Source organism: Cydia strobilella, chromosome 11 (assembly GCF_947568885.1).
Source record: "Cydia strobilella chromosome 11, ilCydStro3.1, whole genome shotgun sequence".
NCBI lineage: Eukaryota > Metazoa > Arthropoda > Insecta > Lepidoptera > Tortricidae > Cydia > Cydia strobilella.
In genome coordinates, this window is record NC_086051.1 from 12,162,456 (window position 1) to 12,189,397 (window position 26,942).

Consider the following 26,942-nt stretch of genomic DNA (forward strand, 5'->3'; position numbering starts at 1 on the left):
AATGTTTTCATACTGGGTGCTCTCCTGCTTAAAACTCGGTATGTATCGCAAGATTTCTTGCTTAGAAGTAAAGAGTGCAACTTTTCTCGCAGATGAGAAGAAATAGTATAGAATCATAAAAAAGTGACTTTTATTGATAATACTCTTTTCATACATAAACACAGCAATAGCATTAAATATTCAGCAGCCCAATCAATGTCATAAATGAAGCACATAAAGTGATATTTTTAATTACTTGGAGCAAACCAACAAAACAGGCAATTATTAATATTACTTTTATGTACTTTTTATATGACATTGGACTACTCGGTCGGTTCAAGCGGGCTTTCGTTCGTAATACGACAATTAACTGAAATACCTACAAATAGGTATTACGTCATTTCTATCGTAGGTATATTACCTTGATACCTTGCTGAATACATATGTAAACCAGCAGTCAGAAAATAGGTACGACACCTAATTTGGTACCATCGAACTGTACTGATGATGGAGCCAGAAAGTGGATAGAGTTAAACCAAGAAAAGTCTGCAGAGATTTTGACAGCACACGCAGTGCAGGTGTTATTTTAAACGTCAAACTTCTATAAAATTATGACGTATAAATAACACGCACTGCGTTTGCTGTCAAAATCGCATCAGACTTTTCTTGGTCTAACTCTAGTGCTACTCTTCGGTAGCTAACTGGTAAACCCCTCAGGTTGTTTGAGCTCATATGATTCTTTTTGATGAATCCAAAATTATGGGACCGTAAAGTACAGTCGGCCAGAGAGCGATTTGATTTAAAATTATGGGACCGTAAAGTACAGTCGGCCAGAGAGCGATTTGATTTTTTTTGCAAAAAAAAGAAGACATTGATAAGGGAGTATGACTCAATCCGAAAAGTGAAATCTGTTCTTTCTTTTGCCGATTGCATGACCGTCGACCGTTAACAACCCATGAGGATTAAGAACGCTGTTAGCGGAATTAAACACAAATCGCTCGAGATTGAGAAGTGCTTGAAGTTTTTATAAATAATACTACGTTTTAATGTCACTTTAACCTTTGCTTGGAAACTTAGGGTCAATGGCGGTGAATTATGTCTTGCCGTACGATTAAATGAATAAATGGCACTTAGTCATAAAATGCTATTAACATGTAAGTGAAATCGTATGTGTGGCATTAATGTGCAGTAAGATGATAATTTATCGTATAGTGTAAGTAAGTAAATATTCTTTATTGTGCACCATAAAGTGCACAAAGTAAACTGTCCTAGTCATACCTCCATCTGATTTGGAAGGTCAGGTCGCGTTGGCTTTCGCCAGTAGTTGTAAAAACCAGTCTTTGCGCCAATATTTGGGATAACATTGCCAAAAAGTGGACCCCTAATTAAGGAACGGGTGCTCAATGACTATGAGCAATCTTGTCACCTATTTTAAACATGCCTTAACATAAATGCACATACGTAAGTACTAACTGTTCTACAAAAAGTGTAAGAGTGCTGCCTCACTTGGCGGTGCCTGTCGATGAACGGGTGTAGCTTGCAGTGAACGTGAACGCGTCATCAAGTGCCAAGTATGTACCTGTTATAGGTACCTTAAGTATAAATATTCGTAATACGTATGTCACGTTACTGTTCGCCACTTTCAGTGCGACCAAAGTCAAGGGCTTTGCCACAATCAGTCCAATCGATACAGTCACTTGATTTTAATTGCCTATGTACTAACAACACTTAACTATACATCGGTGGACCTTATGTATTTGCATTAAGGTTTACGATCCGTCAATTAACAGTGGTCACATGCGACGTAGATTATACTTATCATGTTCAATGCCTTTATTTCATGCGGCCTCGTAAAAAATCTTATGCCATCAGTTAGCAGCTGCATAAAATACCTAGTACTAGCGGATATTTTATATCGATTGAGTCAATACCTACGTAATAGAAATAATGATAAAAGCAGACACTTTAACTAAGTAAGGCAGACGTACAAAACTATCCCAAAACATGTAATTTTAAAACTAGCAATACCTATAGGTAGCAGCAGGGTGTCAACTATTGGGCATTAAAATGGCGAGCACTGGGACGTTTGCCTTAAGTAAGTAGCGATCGCACGCGGTCATAAATACCTTAACATCGGTTTTGTGACTTCAACTGATTCTACATAAATTTGCTAACCTTCTGCTTTCTCTTTCGTATTAAGATTTCGTATTACCAAAGAGGATATAATATAATAGAGCGGTACTGTCATAGTAAATTTTGTAACCACAGTAAATTCACTGCCATCTATCGACACACTTTAAAACTAAAAATGAAGGTTTATAAAAATACGATAAAGTGTATTTAAATATGGATAAATGATTTTTTTTATTTGCATTAATTATTTTTATTATTTTGACCCATGTTCTTTCACTGATATGCATTAAAATTGTTAAATAACAAACGAAACCGTCAACGCCCTCTATACGAGAGTAGGCCAAAGGTAGTAGCGACATCTGATCGAGAATCACATTTTCGTGATTTTCGAGGCACGTTTTTTCCTTAGACTGTATCCATCTATTACGAAGTGATATCTATCTTTGGTATTACGAAGTTAAGAGGTACCTACCTATGCGACTTTAGCCGACGATACGTAAACGAGAAACTTACATTTTTTCGTACACCTTCGGGACAGAGCCATTGTGACCTTTAGGATAATAAATCTGCCAAGCTAACGCATTCGCTGCCGTAGTCGTGATTGGCACAATTGACATTCAATTGACACACGGCTTGCTAAACGGTTCGCTCACTTGTGGCGCAAACATGGTTAGTTTATTGCACTAACTGCCATATTGCAAAAAATAGACAAGGTAATTGCGAATAGAAAGTCGGGTAGGTCCGAAAATCACCCAAAATTCCGTGATATTGGAGTTATTTATTCTTCGCTCCGCAATCCAAAACTCTTCTTGGCTCCGCTGGATTACAACCAATGCTATTAGTGGATTCCCGCACGTCTCCTCTCATCTCCGCCTCAGTGGAAAGGCGGCCTTAACCCCCGACGCAAAAAGAAGGGTGTTATAAGTTTGACCGCTATCTGTGTGTGTCTGTATGAGGCACCGTAGCTTTTGAACGGGTAAACCGATTTAAATGATTTTTTTTTTAAATTAAAAAGCAGGTTTTCTAACGGTTGTTCTTATTTTTAGACATATTTTATCAAAATAGGTTCATCAGCTCTTTAGCTTTAACTCCGGTTAACTGCGGTAGGGATCTTAGACGCATAATGGGTATTTACTTTGTTGTAACTAAGTTTTTTTTAATGAATATGTAATTATTTTAGTTTTCTTCGTTGTACACTCGCCATCAGAAATATCGGAACGGTGAAGGTAATCAAAAATATCTGAATATCCACTTCAACACTTTGATAAGACTGATATAACTGTCACTAACACAAATTGATTCAAGTTGGTCTTTAATAAATGAATTTATTTATTTATAAGCCTTATAGTGACAGTGCCCTTTTATGACTAATGTAGTTTTTATACCTTGCGGCCTTATTATAAGGTTTGTTCGGGTAATGCCGAATAATTTCCCCGTGTAGAACATTAATAAATAAATATTATGGCGACAAACTTACACAAATCAACTTACCCACAGTAAGTTCTATACATATAAGAGCTTGTGTTGTGGATACTAGGCGAATATTTAATTCCGAAAATGGACGATAGAATTGATGAAATCCGAAATTACCCGAATCTGTGTGCTTGCATTCTTATGTAGAAGTTTTATATCGTAGTTTTTACTACATACATGATTATTTTAAATAGCTGAAATCGTTTAATTCAATTTTGTTTTGAAACACCGACGGAACATTATCTTCAGACTTAATTGGATTAGGTACCTGTACCTACGTACGTTAATTTCTATCCATTAAATAAATGATGATGACAGGCTTAATACACAGACAGGTAGTTAATTAGACTAGGTATTAGGTAGATCTATGCTTTTTGCTTGATATGCTTTTTATATATGCCTTAACCTCCACCAATTACCCAAGGTTCACCATACAAAATTTTCCTATTTTTAATTTAAACCTAACCTGTTAGAGAAAGCAATGAAACAAAAGAAATGCTCCTTTATTTGGTTTATGAAAGGTTTTAATTATGTAGATTAAAACGCAGTGTATAGTCGAGTTCATAAATATGTATACATTTCTTCACCTTAGTCCAATAAGTAATAAGGTGAAAAAATGTATACATATTTATGTCCATTAACAGCAAAGTAATTATTATTATTATTTAAATCGTTACATATTATTTTCAGGCGTCGCATGCAGCAGCTCAAACTATGGCAGCAGCGAGAGAAGGAATGGGCGCGGTCGCGAGCCAAGCGAGAGAAGAGCACCAAGCGGAACATCTACTTCAGCGACAGCGTCATGCTTCTAGAGGCCGCTGCTAGAAACGACATTGACGAAGGTACGTGTCTAGTCTGTCGCATGTACCTGGTGGCGGTAGAGCGAGAGAGAAGACAGAAGAGCACCAAACGGAACATCTACTTCAGAGACAGCGTCATGCTTCTAGAGGCCGCTGCTAGAAACGACATCGACAAAGGTACGTGTCTAGTCCGTCGCATGTAGCTAGTAGTGGTAGAGCAAGAGAGAAGACAGAAGAGCACCAAACGGAATACCTACTTCAGCGACAGCGTCATGCTTCTAGAGGCCGCTGCTAGAAACGACATCGACGAAGGTACGTGTCTAGTCTGCCGCATGTAGCTGGTGGCGGTAGAGCGAGAGAGAAGACAGAAGAGTACCAAACGGAATATCTACTTCAGCGACAGCATCATGCTTCTAGAGACCGCTGCTAGAAACGACATCGACGAAGGTACGTATCTAGTCCGTCGCATGTAGCTAGTGGTGGTAGAGCGAGAGAGAAGACAGAAGAGCACCAAACGGAATACCTACTTCAGCGACAGCGTCATGCTTCTAGAGGCCGCTGCTAGAAACGACATCAACGAAGGTATGTTTGTGTTACATTGGTATTGACACGACATTTGGTTCGACACAACATGACACGACACGATATAGCGCCCGACTGCTTTATTGTGCCGGACATGATAAGGGCCCTTTTCTCAATTGGACTACTTCTCGAACTGTATTTTTAACTTGTATTGTGGTTTTCTACGAGAGCGTAGTTGTCTTTATCTCTTCAGCTATTTAATGTAGCTTATCCGAGTTAATATAATCTAGCTTATCAAGGCCGTCAAATTTCTATCTATAAAATAACTTTTACAACGATTTTTTTTGGTTTGGACTAGTGAAACTCGCAAAATATTCACTAGACAACGCTCCATGACGATAAGAATGAGTATAGTCATTAAAATACGTGACACCAGCTCTCGTTGATGTGTAGTGTGCCTACTGCTCATTATAATGCACATCATTTTGACTTATGAATATCATAGTCGAACGTAATTTCCTTCTTGTTACGTTTTTACGGCGAAGACCTTTTATTACGCAAATTTTGGTTGTAAAATTATGTTAATTTTACAAAACAAATAATCTATCTTTACTACCGCCAGTAGCTGCCTTTCGTCTTTTTAATCATAGTGATAATCGATACTATTTTGCAGCTGTTTTTACCTTTTGCGTGAAGATTAAGTATGAGGCTAAAATATGGAGGCAAAGTATAAGTATTATGGCTTCCTTCGTAGGTATAATTTATACAAAAAAAACTAAATAAGAGGTTTTGAATAGGATATTTGACTACCAGTCAAATCAGTTTCGTTTGTCGAACTGTCAAAACGATTTTGCTACAATGGAATTTATATGAAACACAAGCATGTGACGTCACAATCAAATTACCTACTCCTTATAGTTTTATACGGGTTTTAAAATAGAAATCGTGTCTAAAAATAACTGCTGTCTACGTTTCTCTTTTAATCTTCTGGTGCTTTATTTCATGCATGGTGTATAATAATTTATTTTAAATACAGTCAAATACCCTATTCGATAGTAGAAAGCTGACATTTGACGGCTATTGCTAACAGAGGAATTTGCATAGCATAAAGCGTCCGTCTTATTTTATCAAATGGCTTAACAAAATACTTTATAATATTGTCTTCGGTTACCGCGATAGTTACTCATGAAATAAAACTATGAAAACGGATTATATCGCGTATACGTCGGGATGTATTATAAATTCAATATACGCGATATAATCCGTTTTCATAGTTTTATTTCAAAATACTTTATCTTGTTTTTTATCAGTTGACGATCATAAGATTTCTGTTTTTTTTATGGGCATGGACACATGTCCAGATTACATAATCTGTATAATTTTTTCATGCAAACGTCATATATTATATTAGCGACTTACCGGTTCAGGTCATATTGCCTACTTAATACCAATGTAGTAAACTAAACTTGAAAACTTTTTCATTTCTGTGCTTTGTTAGCATACAGTAACGATCACAATTGAATAAGTTTTCAAGTATAGTTACTACACGTGTGCTAAGCAGTAGATATGATCAATTGATAATTTACATATAACACATACACTTGATAATAAATGACGACATCTCGTTTTGCGCTCGTAATCTCGTAATAAAATCCTGTATGCGTTATAAATAGAAATTATCAAGTATAAATAGGTTTGGTGTGGTAATGGACACGTCAACGTAAATTATTAAGAACACCTGTCTGTCATGCGAGTGAAACATTATCTCATTGACATTGACCTGTGTGCGATATTGTAAATTGAGTTACAATCTCTTGTTCATGGAAAATTGTTTGACATGTTTGATTCTGATAAGATAGATTTTTACCTACTTGTGAATAGTTTGTTTTTTGCTTTTTTAATAAATAGTTTATTTGTTTAGTTTCCTTGTGTGTGTTTAAAATAAAGCGATTAGCTGTGATAATAGTTCAAAATTAATATAAAAGTACACTCCAAGCAGACCGAAATTCTTCATGTATGCTGGTTGTTTTGTCACCATGGCACGTGGAACCTGGGCTCCAAAGGATAATCATACTACTACTATAAACTCAAATAATAGAGGAGGCTGAAATCAGTGAAGAAAGGTACTGTTCTCTCTTATAACAGTTTATTACATACACTATTGGATCTTCATGATACATTTGTACAAGATTTTTGTGATTTTAAAGACCTGTGTTAAATTACGACTTGTTACATTTAGGTACGGTTGCACTAAATCGTCGGTCACCGTTAACCTTTTGGACGCCAAAGACCGATATATCCGCACCGTAGGTTCAACGCCGAAGACCGATTAATCGGTCATAGACCACAGAGCAACATGGACCTATGTGCATATGAATAAATAATATTGTCTTCGGCTTCCGCGATAGTTACTCATGAAATAAAGTTCAATTTCAATTTTGACACTTCGGTGACGTGGCGTCTGGATGACAGCTTTAGTGTTTGACACGGCGTCGAAAAGGTTACGTTCGCTAAATTTTATTGTATGGGAACTTAACTGGCACTTAATCTCTTTACTCTTATTACACTTTAGGGTTAGAGATCCGAGTTTAATTTCCAAATTTCTATTTCCAGTTCGCCGGCTGCTTTCCCGCGGGGTAACCCCAGACGCGACCAACGAGGACGGCCTCACAGCTCTTCATCAATGCTGCATCGACAACAACGAATCTATGATGCGCCTCCTCCTCGACAACGGCGCCAACGTAAACGCCGAAGACAGCGAGAAGTGGACACCCTTACACGCGGCAGCCACCTGCGGGAACCTCAACCTAGTCAGAATCCTAATTCAACGAGGAGCCAATTTATTAGCGGTTAATGGGGACGGGAACATGCCTTATGATATATGCGAGGAGGAGAGAACGCTGGATGCGATAGAGAGCGCGATGGCGGAGCGAGGAGTAACGCAAAGGTTGATAGATGAAACGAGAGCGGCCACGGAGATGAAGATGTTGATGGAGGTTGCTGAGCTCGCTAAGGAGGGAGTGGATTTGGATGAGCCGAGAGACAACCAAGGGGCTACGCTGGTAAGTATTGCTTGTTTATGGTTATAAACGGTCGTCGGATGGCTCCGTACGCTGGTGAAAGCGTCACAGTATTAGGTAAACAACAACATTTCTATAAAAGTAACACTGTACGGAGCGTGAATCTAGACGTGCACACTTGTACGCACAAGCTAAGTGTCATTTGAAGGAAAGCACACACAAAAATCAGTTTTAAGCCCTTGAACATAAACCACACGCACACCTATGGGTCTTTCATAATACCCAGCCCAAAATATGTAAGGTTGATTTAGTTTTAGGTGACATCTGTACAATAGTTTAATTTTGACCTACTTTGCAGCAGTGAAATTATAATATTTATAATCGTTTGTGAAAAACAATTGCTAATTTAGTTGTGTAAACTTGCGGTTTTATAATTTCACAGGAAAACCACAATAAATTACGGCTCAAACCAGAAAAACTGATGAATCAGTCTTAGCTCGTGACTCATTTAAGTATCTCATTCTTTCACAGGCACCAACCTTAAAATGTTTCCAAGGTTTTTATAAGCTAAATAATGTTGATTGAAACAATATTCACTTTTTATGGACGATCGATATGACTGCTTAACACTTCCTTAGTTTTACGTTACGCCACCTAAGCAAACTAAGTGAATTATTAAATCATCTCGGAAATTTAAACAACATAAGTGTATATGACGGCGCTGCGCTCTCGTCGGGATGCATCACCCGACAAGTTGCGAAAGCCTCACTAACTTGCTTTCATACTTGAAATAAACTTGCTCTGAAGCGCGCATGCAATTGTACGAGCGGTTGATCCCTCACAGGACGACCTCGCGTGGAAATTGCCGCGCAAGTAGCTCGGATTTTCAAAACGTGCATCGACCGAGGCAAACGCACTAGCGACCGCAATGCCTCGGGCGAGGCACATTCGTAGAGACGCAGCGTAGTCAATGTTTCAAATTTTACGACACCGTCAGTAAATCTTGGCAGAGACTGATCTCCTTTTTCATATATTTGTTTTTGTTCCAGCTCCACATAGCATCAGCAAATGGGTACCTGAAAGTGGTGGAGTTTCTATTGGAGCACCGCGCGGCCACCGACGTGGTGGACCACGACACGTGGCGGCCTGTACATGCGGCCGCCTGCTGGGGACATGTGCGTACTGCGTATATACAGATATACATAAAACTATATTTAAATGCGTAGAGTAGATCGCGCCTTACGGTGGACTCCAAGGCTTGGAGGATATAACCAAACGGAGTAGCCATCAAGTCCCCGGCAAGCTCGGCCGAATTTTACCTTCCCATACAAACGGAGTTTCGTTCTCGTTTTAAAACTACGTGTCGGATTGTAATGAAACTTTGCACATACAATGACATGAGGTATATCTAGGTCTGTAATTAGTTTATATAGCTCTAGTATATAAAAAAACGAAATAGAGCAAAAACAAGTTTGTATGAAAAACTTAAATTCGCTGTATATACATACACATTACATTACTAGGCCCACAGATGTCAAAGTTTTAGTTAAGACACAGTCGAAAATGAAAAGTGGAGTTTTTAACTTAGGTAAGTGCTTAGCACTTTCACCCTTGAACTATTGATGCTCTCTTCGTTCAAGTGCCAAAATATTTCGAGTGCAATGGGTAATTTACAACTCTTAATCTAATTACGCATCGCTACTAATTTCTTGCTATTCGCAACCGGAATTTATATTGATATATTTAATTAATTTCTTTCAGTTGGAGGTGCTGGAAATGTTAGTGCAATATGGAGCTGATCTCAATGTCAGAAATAAACACGACGAGACGCCTGCAGGTATAATCTAAGTGATATGGTATATTGTGGTTTAGCCTTTTTATAAAATCTAATTAGTAGGTAATAGTTTTGTAACGCTTAATGAGAAGAAAATGAGTTTCGATCTAATTATTGGGCGTTTTTTATTTTTATTTATTAATTTTAAAGAACAATTTTTTTTTAAGTGAGATTTCTTTAGGTTGGTCTTTATTGGTCCCAATGTGCATTGCGTCTGACTCTCTCACTAACAAAATGTGAGACGCAAATACATATTGGACAAAAAAATTGGAAGGTGGAAACCACCCTTAGAAGCATAATGTAAATTATTCGTCAAATTAAATTGGGTTTAACGGTTTGGTATTTAACACTGTGTACGCAGTATTTGCATTATCTGTTTGACAGTCAGAGATGTCAACTGATGCGCGCGGCTCCAGTCCAATATTAACTTACGAGCATTCCTATGCAAGGTTTATACTAGATTTACATTCGCGGCTCGTGGTTCGGCTCGCAGCTCGTCTCGTGCCTCGCCTGTAGCTCGTAAGCTCGTCGAGCTAAAATTTACGATGATGCGCTGCGCACGATGGGCGTGACGTTGGGCTGTCGCCGCGCGCATTAGTTGACGTCTTTGGCGGTCAAAGGTACCGAAATTGTGATTTATGCCGTTTGCCACTTGGCTCGTTATCGTTTGCTGCAGACATCTGCGAGGAGGGCGAGATGCGCCTGCGCATAGTGCGGCTGGCCGCCGAGCAGGAGGAGCACCGCCGCCGCGCGCACCCGCCCGAGCGCCGCGCCGGCGCACGCCGCTCCTCCTCCACCGCCAGCAGCAGCCGGTGAGTACCATACACCACGCGGCCGGCCGCCGAGCAGGAGGAGCACCGCCGCCGCGCGCACCCGCCCGAGCGCCGCGCCGGCGCACGCCGCTCCTCCTACACCGCCACCAGCAGCCGGTGAGTACCATACACCACGCGGCCGGCCGCCGAGCAGGAGGAGCACCGCCGCCGCGCGCACCCGCCCGAGCGCCGCGCCGGCGCACGCCGCTCCTCCTACACCGCCACCAGCAGCCGGTGAGTACCATACACCACGCGGCCGGCCGCCGAGCAGGAGGAGCACCGCCGCCGCGCGCACCCGCCCGAGCGCCGCGCCGGCGCACGCCGCTCCTCCTACACCGCCACCAGCAGCCGGTGAGTACCATACACCACGCGGCCGGCCGCCGAGCAGGAGGAGCACCGCCGCCGCGCGCACCCGCCCGAGCGCCGCGCCGGCGCACGCCGCTCCTCCTACACCGCCACCAGCAGCCGGTGAGTACCATACACCACGCGGCCGGCCGCCGAGCAGGAGGAGCACCGCCGCCGCGCGCACCCGCCCGAGCGCCGCGCCGGCGCACGCCGCTCCTCCTCCACCGCCAGCAGCAGCCGGTGAGTACCATACACCACGCGGCCGGCCGCCGAGCAGGAGGAGCACCGCCGCCGCGCGCACCCGCCCGAGCGCCGCGCCGGCGCACGCCGCTCCTCCTCCACCGCCAGCAGCAGCCGGTGAGTACCATACACCACGCGGCCGGCCGCCGAGCAGGAGGAGCACCGCCGCCGCGCGCACCCGCCCGAGCGCCGCGCCGGCGCACGCCGCTCCTCCTCCACCGCCAGCAGCAGCCGGTGAGTACCATACACCACGCGGCCGGCCGCCGAGCAGGAGGAGCACCGCCGCCGCGCGCACCCGCCCGAGCGCCGCGCCGGCGCACGCCGCTCCTCCTCCACCGCCAGCAGCAGCCGGTGAGTACCATACACCACGCGGCCGGCCGCCGAGCAGGAGGAGCACCGCCGCCGCGCGCACCCGCCCGAGCGCCGCGCCGGCGCACGCCGCTCCTCCTCCACCGCCAGCAGCAGCCGGTGAGTACCATACACCACGCGGCCGGCCGCCGAGCAGGAGGAGCACCGCCGCCGCGCGCACCCGCCCGAGCGCCGCGCCGGCGCACGCCGCTCCTCCTCCACCGCCAGCAGCAGCCGGTGAGTACCATACACCACGCGGCCGGCCGCCGAGCAGGAGGAGCACCGCCGCCGCGCGCACCCGCCCGAGCGCCGCGCCGGCGCACGCCGCTCCTCCTCCACCGCCAGCAGCAGCCGGTGAGTACCATACACCACGCGGCCGGCCGCCGAGCAGGAGGAGCACCGCCGCCGCGCGCACCCGCCCGAGCGCCGCGCCGGCGCACGCCGCTCCTCCTACACCGCCACCAGCAGCAGGTACGTACTTAGGCGTTATCTAAAATAAACATTGAAAACTTGATTCTCACAGATCCTGGTTTTTTGGGTTCTTTAAACTCAGAATCACTAGCATATTCAATCCAGATAATAATAAAGTGTCCCAAAAATTTGTATGAAAATTGCACGTCACGCGCATACAAGTGAAATATTTTTTCACACTCCATCCGTCACTAAAAACGTGACGTAATGGATTGGACATTTTGGGACATCTTTTTTTAATGGCAGGGTGGAGAATGCTGTCGATTCTGAGTAGACTGAGCCCAAGAATGTCCAGATTTGAAAGAATCAGGTTTGCAATATTTATTTTAGAAAACGCCCACACTTACCCGATGCCGAGCGCCAGACGTTGATCACAAAGACGGTGGTCGCTACGGTTACACGCTAGCCACGACATTACGCGACTGGCTTCGGCTAAGGCGACAACCATAGGTTGGAGCGAGACACAGCTATCGGAGCTTTCATTCCCACCTATGGTTTTCGTCTTGGCCGAAGCCGGTCGCGCAATGACGTGGCCAGCGCGTTACGCCTGCGACCGAGGCGACGCGCCACCGTTCCATACCTACTGTAAGTTAGCGGTCGAGTAATGTACGTAAAGGCAAAGAGGATATAATAAGATAGAGCGGTACTGTCATAGTAGATTTTGTAACCACAGTAAATTCACTGCCACCTATCGACACTTTAAAACTAAAAATGAAGATTTATAAAAATACGATAAAATGTATTTAAATATAGATAAATGATTTTTTTTTATTTGAATTAATTATTTTTATGATTTTGATCCATGTTCTTTCACTGATATGCGTTAAAATTGTTAAATAACAAACGAAACCGTCAACGCCATCTATACGACAGTAGGCCAAAGCTAGTAGCGCCTTCTGATCGAGAATCAAATTTTCTTGATTTTCGAGGCACGTTTTTTCCTTACACTGTATCCATCTATTACGGAGTTATATCTATCTTTGGTAAAGGCCACCCCACCCTAGCGTCTTTTAAGCGTCGGCGTCTAGTCAGCGTTATGAAAAAAGCCTTGCTGCGCAGTTGCACCAACATCGCGTCGAGTGGCACCATAGAATTGACTAGACGCCGATGGTCGGGAGACAATAGTGTGGGGGTGGAGACACTAGTGATAGTACGTCCGACCATCTGTGGCCAATATCAACAAAAAAACCGCACGAAGGGTTCCGTACCATTACGCAAAAAAACAGCAAAAAAATCACGCTTGTTGTATGGGAGCCCCACTTAAATATTTATATTATTATGTTTTTAGTATTTGTTGTTATAGCGGCAACATAAATACATCTGTGAAAATTTTAACTGTCTAGCTATCACGGTTCGTGAGATACAGCCTGGTGACAGACGGACAGACAGCCAGACACCGGAATCTTAGTAATAAGGTCCCGTTTTTACCCTTTAGGTACGGAACCCTAAAAACGAAGTTGCAATCCGCTCCGTGGTTACAGCTAACCCACGTTATCGACATTACCCCATTACCACCTTATGTATTTCCAAAAAGGTTTTATATAAGCAGGCACAAGTAAATATTTAAAAACCAATTGACACACTGATCAACGGCACACGACTGCGAAACATGTCATAACGTTTCTAACGCACGGTGGCAGATAATTTTGTGCAACCGGTAAAAAAAAAACATCCGGTCAATCGACTCCTAAGAATATAAATAACTGACAACTTCTAGAAATTAATTATTTTGTGATTTGCCATCGGATTGCGTTATTAGGGTGCAAACAGCGCAATTCGATAGCGAAATATTTTTCAAAATATCACATTTGATTTAAATAAATGTCATGTGTCATGTCTCAATGGCAGCGACACAACAAAAAAACAAACAACGAAGGATATTGCTACTTTAAAACAAAACCTAGAATCTAAAGTTAATAAAACCAATACTATCACGTTTTCGGATTATGATAATATTGTTGAATAGGGGATATTACTGCAATGTTCTGCCACCACAGTGCAGCACTAGCCTTTTTAGTAAACCATAGAGTAACTTATACATTACATACTGTACCTTTAACAGGTTTTTGACAAGTTTTCAGAGATAATAAAGTATGACATTGATGCATCAAGGCGGTTTGTTCACAGAGGACCTACCGGGAAACGCGAATCCGAAATTTCGCTATCTGCCTCTTTATCGCTTGAATATGCAAGTGACAGAGATGTAAGATAACGAAATTTCTTTTTTCTTGTTTCGTGATAGACCATCAGATTGTGGTAGGGGCGCTCCCTACGCAGAGTTTCGCGTAATATTCCCTATTAACGCTCGATTCCCTTGCAGTGTCCGGTCCGTCCGACGCACGTCTCTACGGGAAAAGCAAATGGCGGCCAAGGCGGACGCGCGCGGCGAGGCGCGCCTGAGGGAGACCTTCGACTCCGTCGTCGACGACGACATGCAGGTACGTCAACCTTCTTGTAATAAGCGCGCGGTTGTTTTATGCGATCAACGCAGCATTGAACGCATGCGATCAACGGAATGTAGAAAAACCGGCCAAGTCCGACTGTGACGCCGCGGAGGATTTTGCTGTGCCTCTTGCGATACAAATTCATAAGAAATACTTAAATGGAAAAGTTTTAGATTGTAAAAATGTACATTTATTTTTTCAACATCCGACGTACTGACTGCATGAACATATTGCCTATTTGGTTTCCTCAGGCACTAAAATTAATCAGGTAAATACGGTTTTACTAAGCACCTAAAAGCGGCAATATAATAAGAAAACAGCATTTCATTTGTGTTCTTATTTGTACCTATTTTAATCCATCACAGTATCTCAAACCTCGCGTCGTGGAACAGGGCCAATCCGCCCGGATCTCGAAACACTAAATTAGCCTGGTTTGTAACTAAACGAAGCCGTTAACAGAATAAAATGAATTGAGTGTCAATGGCAAGCTGCCAGCTTTCCTGTCAGGGCTCATTCGAAATCGTACACGACTTGGGGCCAGGTATGTGAATTAGGGAGTAGGGATGTGAATCAGGGGCGCGCCTCAACGGCTAGCTATAGTTGGCCAAGCAAATCTTGTCAGTAGAAAAGGCGTGAAATTCAAATTTTCTATATGACGTTAACCCTTCGCGCCTACGTTTTTTAAATTTGCCACCTTTTTCTACTGACAAGATTTGCTTGACCAAAACTATAGCTATCCACTTACAGCCGACCAGTTAATTTTTGATATCGTGACATAAGTTAACAATATTGGAATGTTTGATATTTAAAATGTGCGAGAAATGTATGGCAATGGAAGGATTGTAATAAAATTAGTAGATATGATATTTGCAAAATCCGCGATGTTACGACCGCATAAGAAAACCTCGCATTCGGAATTAGTTAACTTTTTATTTACACGCCATCTATTGTATATACTTGGCACTTAAAACATGCGAATGTTTAACGTGATCAATGAGTAGGGGTTTTCTGCACTAGGTGTCCAGTAGGTGGCTATTATACTCATAGTTTCCACGGACTGTTTGTCAAACAAGAAACAATGCATTCCGCGCATATCTCGCACTAACTGTTAGTGACTAACAAATGGCAGCAAGGGAACATTAGGTCTGCTCTAGTAAATAAAGCGCGTTCTATATTACCCATAACATGACCATGCAACAACGACCGTTGTTTGCAACGCTCATAGAACGATTGATTTAGGCGAGCCAGTTAAAGTGTGAGCTCTGATTGATGGTCGTGTGACGCAGGCTTATAGTATTTGCGACTTAGTATGCCAGCATATGCATCTTTCAATGATGTGAACAATTTCCGTTTTATTTATTTTATTAATGTTTAAAAAATATTTATAACTAAATTTATACCTAGTTGATGTAGCTGAACAGCTTTTAGTAAGTGACCGACTACGAAACCCTGACAGACAATTTCATGTGTTTCATTATGTCTAAGCCAAAATGAAATCACGAAATAAAATACGAGTCCATTCGAAGCGTATGGGACGTCCCATTGTTGTTTGTTGTGGGCAATTTCATTTGACTATTCTATCAATATTTGAGAGTTCTGGGGCCCATTTCTCGAACGGTATTAGCAGGGAAACACACACACACACTAGGAATATAGTTAACGTCAGTAAAGATGGAGGCGATTTCTATTAGTTGCTCCCAGGTAACCTACTTTTGCGTAAAGTAAAAAAAAACGGTACAAAACGTTTTGCGAACCACACTCGCTTTACTCACGTCGCCCACCAATCAGCGAGGTAAACACACCACGCAACATCGAGCACACGTAATTAAAATTATCATAATTGACATCCATCTCGTGCGCCCATAGTCTAAATACGTCACTAGGAAATTATTCCGCTTTCAACTTTCCCGCGGAAAACTGTTGGCCGCCCCTGTGAAAAACTAATCATCACCGTGAAAGGGAAAACGCACGCGTCATAATTTATGAGATATAGTGTCTCGGTCTCTGTATGCGTCTTTTCTTTGACCACGTCAGTGGCAAACTAAAACTTACACAAATACGCAGCTTTTACACGACAAATTTTATATTTTTATCAATGATAAAGCTTAGAAATTGCTAAAAATAATGACAAATAACCGTACCTACTCAAGTCATGCCGAATTGTAAGCGCTTAATTTATATCTATAGAAGCTTGTAGCGCAAGAGAGTTGACTTATGCCTTGCCAACTCTATGAAAAACTGTACACACATTGTTTTCTATATAGCCTCTCGATTTCATTAAATGGCAAAATGTAACAAGCTTGCCGATGACTAAGTCAAAAGTCGAATTTAATACCAGTTGCATATAGTCGTCAGGCGTTCTATGATAAACGACAAATTAACCTACAAAATAACCGAAACATCGAAGATTCAAAGAGTTATTTGTTCAACATAGGTAAGTTACAACATATTAAATAAATATTTCAGTATCACGATGTCGTGCCTATTGGCAATACAAATTCAATAAAAAATACACACTCTAATCATAATATCACAGACAAACAATTATAGTCAAAACAGGGTTATCTCATGCAGTAAATATTATTAAGTCAATAATTAGGTAATTAGAAAAATAACCTTAATATAATATGGTAATAGTGGTCAGGATCCATTGTGAAAACATTTTAATTTACAAATCAGTCAAAAATTCTGTTATAGAATAGAGTATTATGCTTTCTCGGTAAGAAAAGGTTTAAGGTTTCTTTTAAAAACGTTATTCTTATCCTTACATGCTACCGTAAAACGGGGTGACCAGAAATCGCGGGGTGAAAAGAGAAAATGTCGGTACTTTCCTTTACACTGTAATATTTTAATAAAAACTACACTACCATGGCCAATTCTTTTGAGATACAATTATAGTAGAATATTCAATCTTTAATCTGGTAACACGGATTAATCATCAAGTTGGTCACAAGTAATAAATATTTTAGTTTAAAGTGAGGCCTTGTGGAAGTAACATATATTGCCTGTCTGAACTTTGGTGTAGCAGTGAAATAAAGGTTAGTTATTGTGTTATTTAAAGTTTATTATGTAAACCAGTTCTTCTAGTATTTAAAAAATAAAAGGTAACGTCGATTTTCCTTATTAATTAAAGATAAATGTGCAAAAAACAAATCATAACCGTTTTTACTTCCCAACGGGGTGAATAGACACGACAGCAAAGTGAAGAGACACGCCATATGGGGTCAACAGACACTTCATATGGGGTGAAAAGACACAACTGAGGGGTGAAGAGTAACGAATGGGGGTGAATGGAAATATTTATGCTAGGGTTGCCAAAACGTATTTTCTCCAATTTTTTAATTTCTTTTCTATGTAGATATGTTGTATTGTGTGTTGTATGTATGTATGTAAAATATCTGCAAGTATATACGTGTAGGTATGTAAATTTGCGAAGTAGCAGCATGACTTGAACCCAGCTTGTAATATATCGGCAACGCAAGTACCTACACACAGTTTTCTTTGGTGGGTATGACGAACGTTTGTCATTCTCACTGATGGAATAAAAAACACTTCTTTCTTCTTTTTATATGCTTTATCTTTATTTATTTTGTAATGTATTCAAATGTAAGCTAAGTTGATTTTTTTTACATACGATGCTTATACGTATTATGAGTATAATAACTATGTCATAGTTTAATTATGTTTGATTAATAAAAAAAGTGATTTGTCAGTTTATTGTTTTTCTTTTAAGTTTGTGACAGCCCTGACTGTTTTTTCTAATCACCCCATATGACGTGTCTATCGACCCCGTTTTACGGATATGATGAAATCGGGTAGTTTTCTCGATTTTCTCTAAAAGAACCAACTAAGACTCATACAAAAAAGTTAACTTTATTAATAAAGATACTTGAATTCCTTCTGAAAATCGAGCTAGGAGTTCAAAATCGTGTCTATTCACCCCGTTTTACTTACTTATTTCTACTTTCATTAAATTTGTACCTTAAAAATATGTAAATACTCTGTTTTTGTACGTTAATTGCTCAAAACTAAGGTTTAGTTAAAACCCAACGTAGTGTAGCATGTTAATTAAATTCATTGTACTATCGTCGACATTACTGACTGATCGTTCGTAAGCCTTACTGCAGCGACATAAAGTCGATAAAAGTTCAATGAAGTATTCTCGTTAGTACGAGTATTTTAACAATATGAGCCCGGATGAGATATGAGGTTATCTCTATTATTAATCTGTACATTGAGCAAATCCGCATCATGGATGAGCGACTGTAGAGGTTGTTATCGAAACTGTAATTAGTACGAGGAAAGGTAAGGGTCGCTTGTTTAGAAGTTTACAAATTCTAAAGTTATGTACGAGCCGGTTTGATAAGTACCCGTTTTCAGTATTTTTTCAAGGTACCTTGATATTTTGTGTCAAAAACTAAACAAACTATACCAACTGATGAAAAGGCGCAGTTAAAGGGTTAAAGAGGTATTTCCCGTTGGATATATGGATATTACGTATCATTTTATGATTAATATGTACCGCATCTGCAGTACAGTTCCATAAGTCTCGTTAAATAGGTATTGAAGTAGAACTGTGTCACTTTGTAAAATAAAATAAAAATTGTTAATGATATTATTTTCAAATTCCTTGTCAAAATAGACTAATTTATATTTATATTATTACATTCTTTAGTCATTATTATCATAATCATATCAGAAGCGCTGGTGGCCTAGCGTTAAGAGCGTGCGACTTTCAATCCGGAGGTCGCGGGTTCAAACCCCAGCTCGTACCAATGAGTTTTTCGGAACTTATGTACGAAATATCATTTGATATTTACCAGTCGCTTTTCGGTGAAGGAAAACATCGTGAGAAAACCGGACTGATCCTAACAAAGCTTAGTTCCCCCTCTGGGTTGGAAGGTCAGATGGCAGTCGCTTTCGTAAAAACTAGTGCCTACGTCATTCTTAGGATTAGTTGTCAAGCGGACCCCAGGCTCCCAGGAGCCGTGGTAAAATGCCGGGATAACGCGAGGAAGAAGAAGAAGATATTATTTTCAAAATTGCTTTCTTGGGGTTGTATTATGAGGATATCACGTATCATTTTGTGGTATATTGTACAAAAAAAATCTGCCACATCGTATCTGGAGGAGTCCAAACTTGGTATGTTTTGAAAATTCTTTTTGTTTTAATAAAAAAAAAATTGCTGAAATGTAATGACGTGGCATATTTTTAGAATCGCCTCAAAAAGCCCTTTCGTATGATACCACACACGATAGGTTTTTGGAAGAAAAAAAAATCCGTACAAAAAAAATAATGTTTCAGCACTCCCCTCCTAAGGGATTTTTTTTAGGAACTGCGGGTCAAAAATTTTGTTTTGATCTCTAGTATGCGTGTGCCAAACGGCTAACCTATACATCGATTTGCGGTTTTTTTTAAATGCGAACGGCCTTACACTAGGTATATGAGCATAACCCCGTCTATCGCCACTCGGAGGAGATTAGCTCAGGGTTCGGGCAAGTGGCGTAGGTACTCGAAGGGAGTCCTGGAGTCGAAAGTGGGCGATAAGAGGCTGAAATGATGATGACATTATTATTTTTATGTATACAGTACCTACCTTAAAATTTGGTTATGACTATCGACCCACAATGTACAATTGTATAAAGATATACAACGTGAAAGAAGTCAGAGTGAAACAAACTAAGAAATATTGCCACATACTGCTCTTTATTTTGTAGAATATTAAAAGTAGGTATAGCATTGCTCTATTATCTCTGCAATTTAAAATTAATACGAGTGCGAAATACTTCGCTTTGAAGAAGATTTAATGTAAAAAACTATAAGGATGTTATTCCAAACGCTTATTGAGCACGCAAGCTAATAGTACTTTATGTGACTGCTACATAATGAAAGGCATTAAAACTCGATTGTGGGTTTATCTACACACATATTATAAACTTTCTATGATATATTCACTAACCTCATATTACAGCCGACATTGGGGCATATTTGCTTTCTGGCGGAATTTGCGGATATGAGGTGGCGTCTCCGAAATATCTTTATCGCACATTTTACACGAAACTTTTGCTAGAGTTACTTTAAAAACAACAAAACAAATTATTTTTTACTTACAAACTTATTAAAAGATAAACTGCACGTCAAATGGCGGCTAAGTAAACTTTTTTCACGCATGTCACGCATCCGTAGTTTTTTTTAAATTCAGAGACAAACTAGAGTGGGGGTCGATTGCCATATCGTTCGATACCAACTAACAAGCGAGATTTGTCAAATTTGTATGCAATTGACATTTTATTTCGAATAAAACGTCATCTCGACTGATATTAGAATAGAGGTCAAATCAAATTTCTTTGTTTTTCAGAAACGTTCGAAATTTGAATAAAATAATATTATCGAAATCGATGTTATTATTTAGCAATAATAACATTTTCACAGATAAAAAATTTGCTGTAATAAAACGGTTTATCTTAATGTTGGCCATTATTTACGGATTTTGAAGGCATCATAGAGGGTTTATGATATGTGTGTAGATAAATAATTTAAAAGCGCACTCCTATTACACCTAGCTATCACGTATCTCGAGACCAAAGTAACGCTGGTTCGTTTATTCCGTGCTCAATAAGAAATGGAAATACATTCTTAGTCATTATAATTAACACTATCATAATTACACTCTTAACCTAAATAGTTTCTCGTAAATTTTACGACTAACGGATATAAAGCAAAACCATGAAATTAAATTAGAACATACACGCTATACTCTGCGTATGTACTACGGTGTTCAAATTCTTTGGTCATCTGTGCGTGACAAGCCTCTAATTGGCACGGACGGTGATGCATTTGCTATCGGACGGATTTACACCATTATAGTTTTGCATGATTTTACGCAATAGTGTTCGTTAAAATACGCAAAAAACTTGAAATACGGTAGCGTATACACAGTGATGTCTCTTATGCAGCACTGCTGAGTTTCATCCTACAACATTTTACACTATAGAAGTCCTTTTTCATCCCTACATTTTTGTAGATATTTTTAACGAGAACAGGTTGCCTAGCCAACATACCAATCGTTTACGCTCCGTAGCGTAGCATAGTCATCTCTCTCTATCACTCTTACATATTAGTGCAACAGAGACAGTTGCGTTTCGTTCGCTATCGAGCGTAAACGATTGGAACGTTGGCTAGGCACCCAGGACGTAAACGTGGACGCAACTGAAATAAGCAGTCGCGCTCCCATTTAAATTACTCGGAATACGGTAGCGCCTAATGTGTGTGGTGACCGCGAGTTGTCTTATATGCTCCAAACTTGTAGATCTTAGGAAACCCTCACCAAACTTGATTATGTCCTAGATTTTGTTGGACGAAATACGAAACTGCATAGAAATGCTTAAGGATTCATGACAACGTACGATCAAACGGAAAGTTGGACAATGGTGCAACGTATAAAACGTTCTATTAAGCCTAGACGTTGCATTACCTAGGTATGCGATTAAATCGTAGCTGTCGAAATACACCAATTGGTGCCGATTTGGTTGCGATCACTGTTGCGAGCCAACTTTTACAGTCAATTACTACTGCCACTAAATCTGTAGAACTTATTAATCTTGTGGGAGTTTATATCTTTGGGAATTACGTAATTCTATAACAGGGATGTTTCCTGTACTTAAAATAAATTATTTCTGTGCACGAAATAAAGCACCAGATCATTATTAGAAAAAACATAGATAGCAGTTATTTTGAAACACAATTTCTGTTTAATAAATCCGATTGAAATATAAAAAGTAGGTGAGTAGTTGACCGTGACGTCGCTATATGTATAATACTCGTTTTCATATATTTCATTTCATTTCATTTATTTCATTCACAAGCAATATTTACATCGCATTGGAAATTATACATTAAAATACTTAGGCTAACACAAAAAAAATACACAATAACATACAAGGAATAAACGTTAATTTGCTCAAATATAACAAAAATAATTTACTAATGAAAAAAAAAAACAATTACAATTATAAAATGTCAGTCTTAACTTGTACCATAGAGTAACTTATACTAGAACGGTACTGTCATAGTAAATTTTGTAACCCCAGTAAATTCACTGCCATCTGTTGACACACTTTAAAACTAAAAATAAATATTTATAAAAATACGATAAAATGTATTTAAATATGGATAAATGATTTTTTTATTTGCATTAATTATTTTTATATGATTTTGACCCATGTTCTTTCACTGGTATGCGTTAAAATTATAAATAACAAACGAAACAGTCAACGCCCTCTATACGAGTGAAGGCCAAAACTAGTGGCGCCATCTGATCGAGAATCAAATTTTCGTGATTTTAAATTTAAAAAATCAAAATATGTCAATTACGCAATAATTCTATTATTTATATTGTATATGTATGAATAATTCTAATTTGAGTGTATATAATGTCAATTCAATAAATAAATTTAATTAGTAGGCTGCCAAAATTCTTCCACTGAGTAAAAATACCATATTAGCAAATCGTTTCGGCAGTTCTAAAAAAGAAGCTGATTTGACTAGTAGGAAAGTAGCCTACTACAGCGGTCTATAAGAAAATGTAGAGAATTAAGATCTTCCTTTAGTCAGAGCACTCAGAGCCAGTGTTAAATTCGAAGAAGTCTATCTTAGGTTATATTTCGGATGATGTGTTCTAAATTTTAACATCTCTTATTTCGTAGCAGAGTAGTTGAGGTATAACAATCGATATGGTCAATCTCCTTTGAAATTGCCTGATCCGATACTTAACTGACCTACGCCCCACAAAAATGCTACAAGATAACTAGGTATTGTTTATTGCATACCAATACCAAAATAAACAGTCAGATACATACAAATAAACCATATAAATTAAACTATGGTAGACAAGAGGCGGTCCTATCTTCCAGACAAACTACCAGTGTGATTATTACCTATAGGTATCGGCAGATACCTTGCTTGCTTGCAATTTTAGGTGGAAACAACCGTTTTACCGGCGTTTAGCTGTAACTAGATAAAATTCCATCCTCATTAACATATTTCCATCGGTTATCAGCCATCGTTTCTCGCTTCATCGACCACGTGAGATCTGGGCAAACATCACAATCATACATTAAATGGTGCATGCTATTGTAATGGCCATAATTATTACTTGGATGAAAGGCTTTTTGTGTGTTATACTTAAAATTGCAATTGCCTGTAATGAGCGTATTATCAGATCAGTAGACCAACGGATCGGGTGCCGTAGCCAAGATGAAAATCCTTATGGGCAGACACAAATCAAAAAGTAAAATTGTATCGGGGTTCGGGATGACAGCTGCTAACGAAAAGTCACGTGATCTTTTCCTTACAGGGGTTTTGACTTGCGTTTACGTTACACGATTGTGTCTTGGCCCCGGATAGCATATTTTATTATAATTGTCTATGTGTTATTTAATTTAATTGCAATTTCTATAAATATGTGGTGCATTGTGTATTCTGACCAAAATAATCATTTTACTAAGTAAAGAGAGTGCCGTATTTTTTGACTGCAATTGTGACGTAATTTTTGTATTATTTGTTTACAGAACCCTAAAAGTGGTATTTGTTTGTATGATCTACCAAGCTACGTTTGTGCAATACCAGTGCTACAATGTCATTGTTTGTTAAATACATCTTTACTATCAATAGCAATGCAACTTATGCAACACTATGTACCGAACGTGCCAGAGTCTACGTCGATCTATTTGCGTTTTACTCATATCACTAATTGTATACCCATACCCACTCATATTGGTTATATGACATCTTATACCTATACCTGTACGAATATTAAGGGGCCCACTGACTATCAGTCCGCCGGACGATATCGGCCTGTCAGTTGTTCGGAACTGTCAAATTTTTGTTCTAACTGACAGGCCGATATCGTCCGGCGGACTGATAGTCAGTGGGTCCCTTTATGGTCATTTTTGTCCACGTGACAGCATGATAAAAACGTGTCCGTCACTTTCTATCCCGCGGTGTTAAATAGTGACAATTATTTTATCACGTGGATAAAACCACCCATAATACGACTGTTTTATATGTATCTAAATACAGATGTGCAAGTTGAAAATGTTGTCGGAAAGTTCTGGAATTTTAATTCTCTTTTTTCAAGTACTGACTCGATACAGAGAAAATGCAGAAAAAAAAATTACCTGGCACGTTTTGCTAACTGGATTGGATTGCCAAATGTTTCCGCTTGAAAACCTAACTTGGTTACCATATAATATAATGTACTAGACTGTACCTACAGCCAGATGGCAGCTCAAGTAGATACTTGAGCTGTCAAATTTGCGAACACGTTATTTTGTAAGTATTACTTTACGCATTTCATGTCTGCAAATTCAGTTTTAGTAACAAACGGTCGAAAGTAATTTTTTCTGTTTACGTATACGTACTTACGTAGTAAAATTATAATTTTAATGAGATTAATTACGGTATATGAGCAGCAATCATTACGCACTTGCTTATTACCGAAATTGAGTTATTATTTCGAAACGTTGACCATAAACTTAGTAGCTGTAACGTTTCATTTTCTAGAAAAATAGCGATTAAGTTCTACCGATTTACTGAGGCAGTTGGTAAGAATTGTGATCAATTACGGATTGGTTGAAGGCTGGCTGAATAAAAATGTAGTTTATATATATTTCATCTACCCCTTACTAATCACCGCGCAACTTTACTAACCGTCTGAAGAAATGGTAAGCCCCCTTATTCCCTAAGAACAAATTAAATTACTTTCTTATGAAAATATTTTAATTTGTGTTTATTAATTAACCCCCCCCCCCCCCCTCCCCGTTGACTCGTAGAAAAAGTATTGTATACAATAGTGATATAATCAAGCTTTTCAATCTCGTAATAAAGGCCACTCAGAAAGCTTCGTGGCCTTAACACGGTACTCGACTGAAAAGGTCTCCATTATATCACGATTGTATAAAATACTATTTCCTTCGCACGACGTTATACCTATTATCAATGTCATCATAATAGTTATTGTACCTCTGAGTGTACCGATACATTTTGCTCGCATTGCGGTAGGTTAATTCGTGTGGGGAATGCTCGACATTTCATCGGTATGCTCATTATCGTTGACTATACTTTCTCTCTTTTCCAATAAACATAACTTCACCAGATGAAATGAAATACATTGGTCACTTTTTCCAAGCTATATTGGTTACTTGTTGTTTAAAGTTTTTTTCTGTAGTAAATTTGAATACTAGTTCCGAAGATAGATATAACTCCGTAATAGATGGATACAGTCTGAGGAAAAAACGTGCCTCGAAAAATCACCAAAATTTGATTTTCGATCAGATGGCGCCACTACCTTTGGCCTACTCTCGTATAGAGGGCGTTGACGGTTTCGTTTGTTATTTATCAATTTTAAGGCGTATCAGTGAAAGAACATTGGTCAAAATCATAAAAATAATTAATGCTAATAAAAAAAGTCATTTATCCATATTTAAATACATTTTATCGTATTTTTATAAATCTTAATTTTTAGTTTTAAAGTGTGTCGATAGATGGCAGTGAATTTACTGGGGTTACAAAATTTACTATGACAGTACCGCTCTATCCTATAATATCCTCTTTGCTAGTTCAAATCTTTAGGTAGGTAATAGCGGTGTCTCATGAGTCATGAGTCATAAATAAGAAAAATCCATTCATTTTTTTATTCCTATTAGAATAGAACATTGGAGGTAATAATTTAGTATAATTGCGACATTACTCCATTATATTATTTACTTATTTAAACTTTATTGCACAAAAAAAACTTATCGTACAAAAGGCAGACTTAATGCCAAAAGCATTCTCTACCAGTCAACCTTAAGGCAAAGCAGAGAGATTGTGGGCGGTGCTACTGCTACAACTACTAACAAAATATAAAACGCAGAATATAAAGCTAAATTTTGATGAATTTCCGATGCGGCCGAGCGTCTCAAGCGGCGCAAATATGCAGCCATTGATACCGGCTGCATGTTTGAGCCGTTTGGTATGGAGACGCTTGGGCCGTGGGGTCAAGGCGCGCACAGCATATATAAGGAGTTGGCCAAGCGCCTAATTGACGCAACGGGTGACCGGAAGGCTGGAGCATACCTCGCCCAACGCATCGGCGTTGCCGTTCAGCGCGGCAACGCCGCCAGCCTTCTGGGCACCCTACCGGACGGCACAGACCTGGGGCCAATTTTTTATTTATATGACTTTTTAGGTAGTTTTAGTTTAGTTTGTTTAGTTCGTAGTTTAATTTATTTTTGTTAGTTTTAATTTGTTTTTATTTATTTTATAAGCTAAATTAAAATTGACCATACCTACATATGCAAGAAGATCAAAATATATACAATACATACAAATAAATACATATACCAACATATATACAATATGTAAATTATAAAACTAGGAATCCTTCATTCTACCAGCAAAGAAAGTACGTACAGATTTCTTAAAAGCGAACTTATTTAGAGCATTTTTAATATTAAGGGGAAGTCGATTCAAAGGGCGCG

General features: G+C 39.6%; 1 protein-coding gene and 1 long non-coding RNA gene across 2 annotated transcripts in view; one reads left to right on the forward strand and one right to left on the reverse strand.

The window, feature by feature from the left end:
* The window catches only part of LOC134745219 (uncharacterized), a 193,135-nt gene extending 173,697 nt beyond the window's left edge, over positions 1 to 19,438 (reverse strand). The window contains exon 1 of the long non-coding RNA XR_010128142.1: positions 19,195 to 19,438. This is a non-coding gene — a long non-coding RNA (uncharacterized LOC134745219). The remainder of the gene's footprint in view (positions 1 to 19,194) is intronic.
* The window catches only part of LOC134745211 (protein phosphatase 1 regulatory subunit 16A), a 48,052-nt gene that overhangs the window by 9,427 nt on the left and 11,683 nt on the right, over positions 1 to 26,942 (forward strand). The window contains exons 3-8 of the mRNA XM_063679207.1: positions 4,276 to 4,427; positions 7,521 to 7,969; positions 8,977 to 9,102; positions 9,689 to 9,764; positions 10,438 to 10,573; positions 14,298 to 14,415. Coding sequence (XP_063535277.1) covers positions 4,276 to 4,427; positions 7,521 to 7,969; positions 8,977 to 9,102; positions 9,689 to 9,764; positions 10,438 to 10,573; positions 14,298 to 14,415 — 1,057 coding nt within the window. The remainder of the gene's footprint in view (positions 1 to 4,275; positions 4,428 to 7,520; positions 7,970 to 8,976; positions 9,103 to 9,688; positions 9,765 to 10,437; positions 10,574 to 14,297; positions 14,416 to 26,942) is intronic.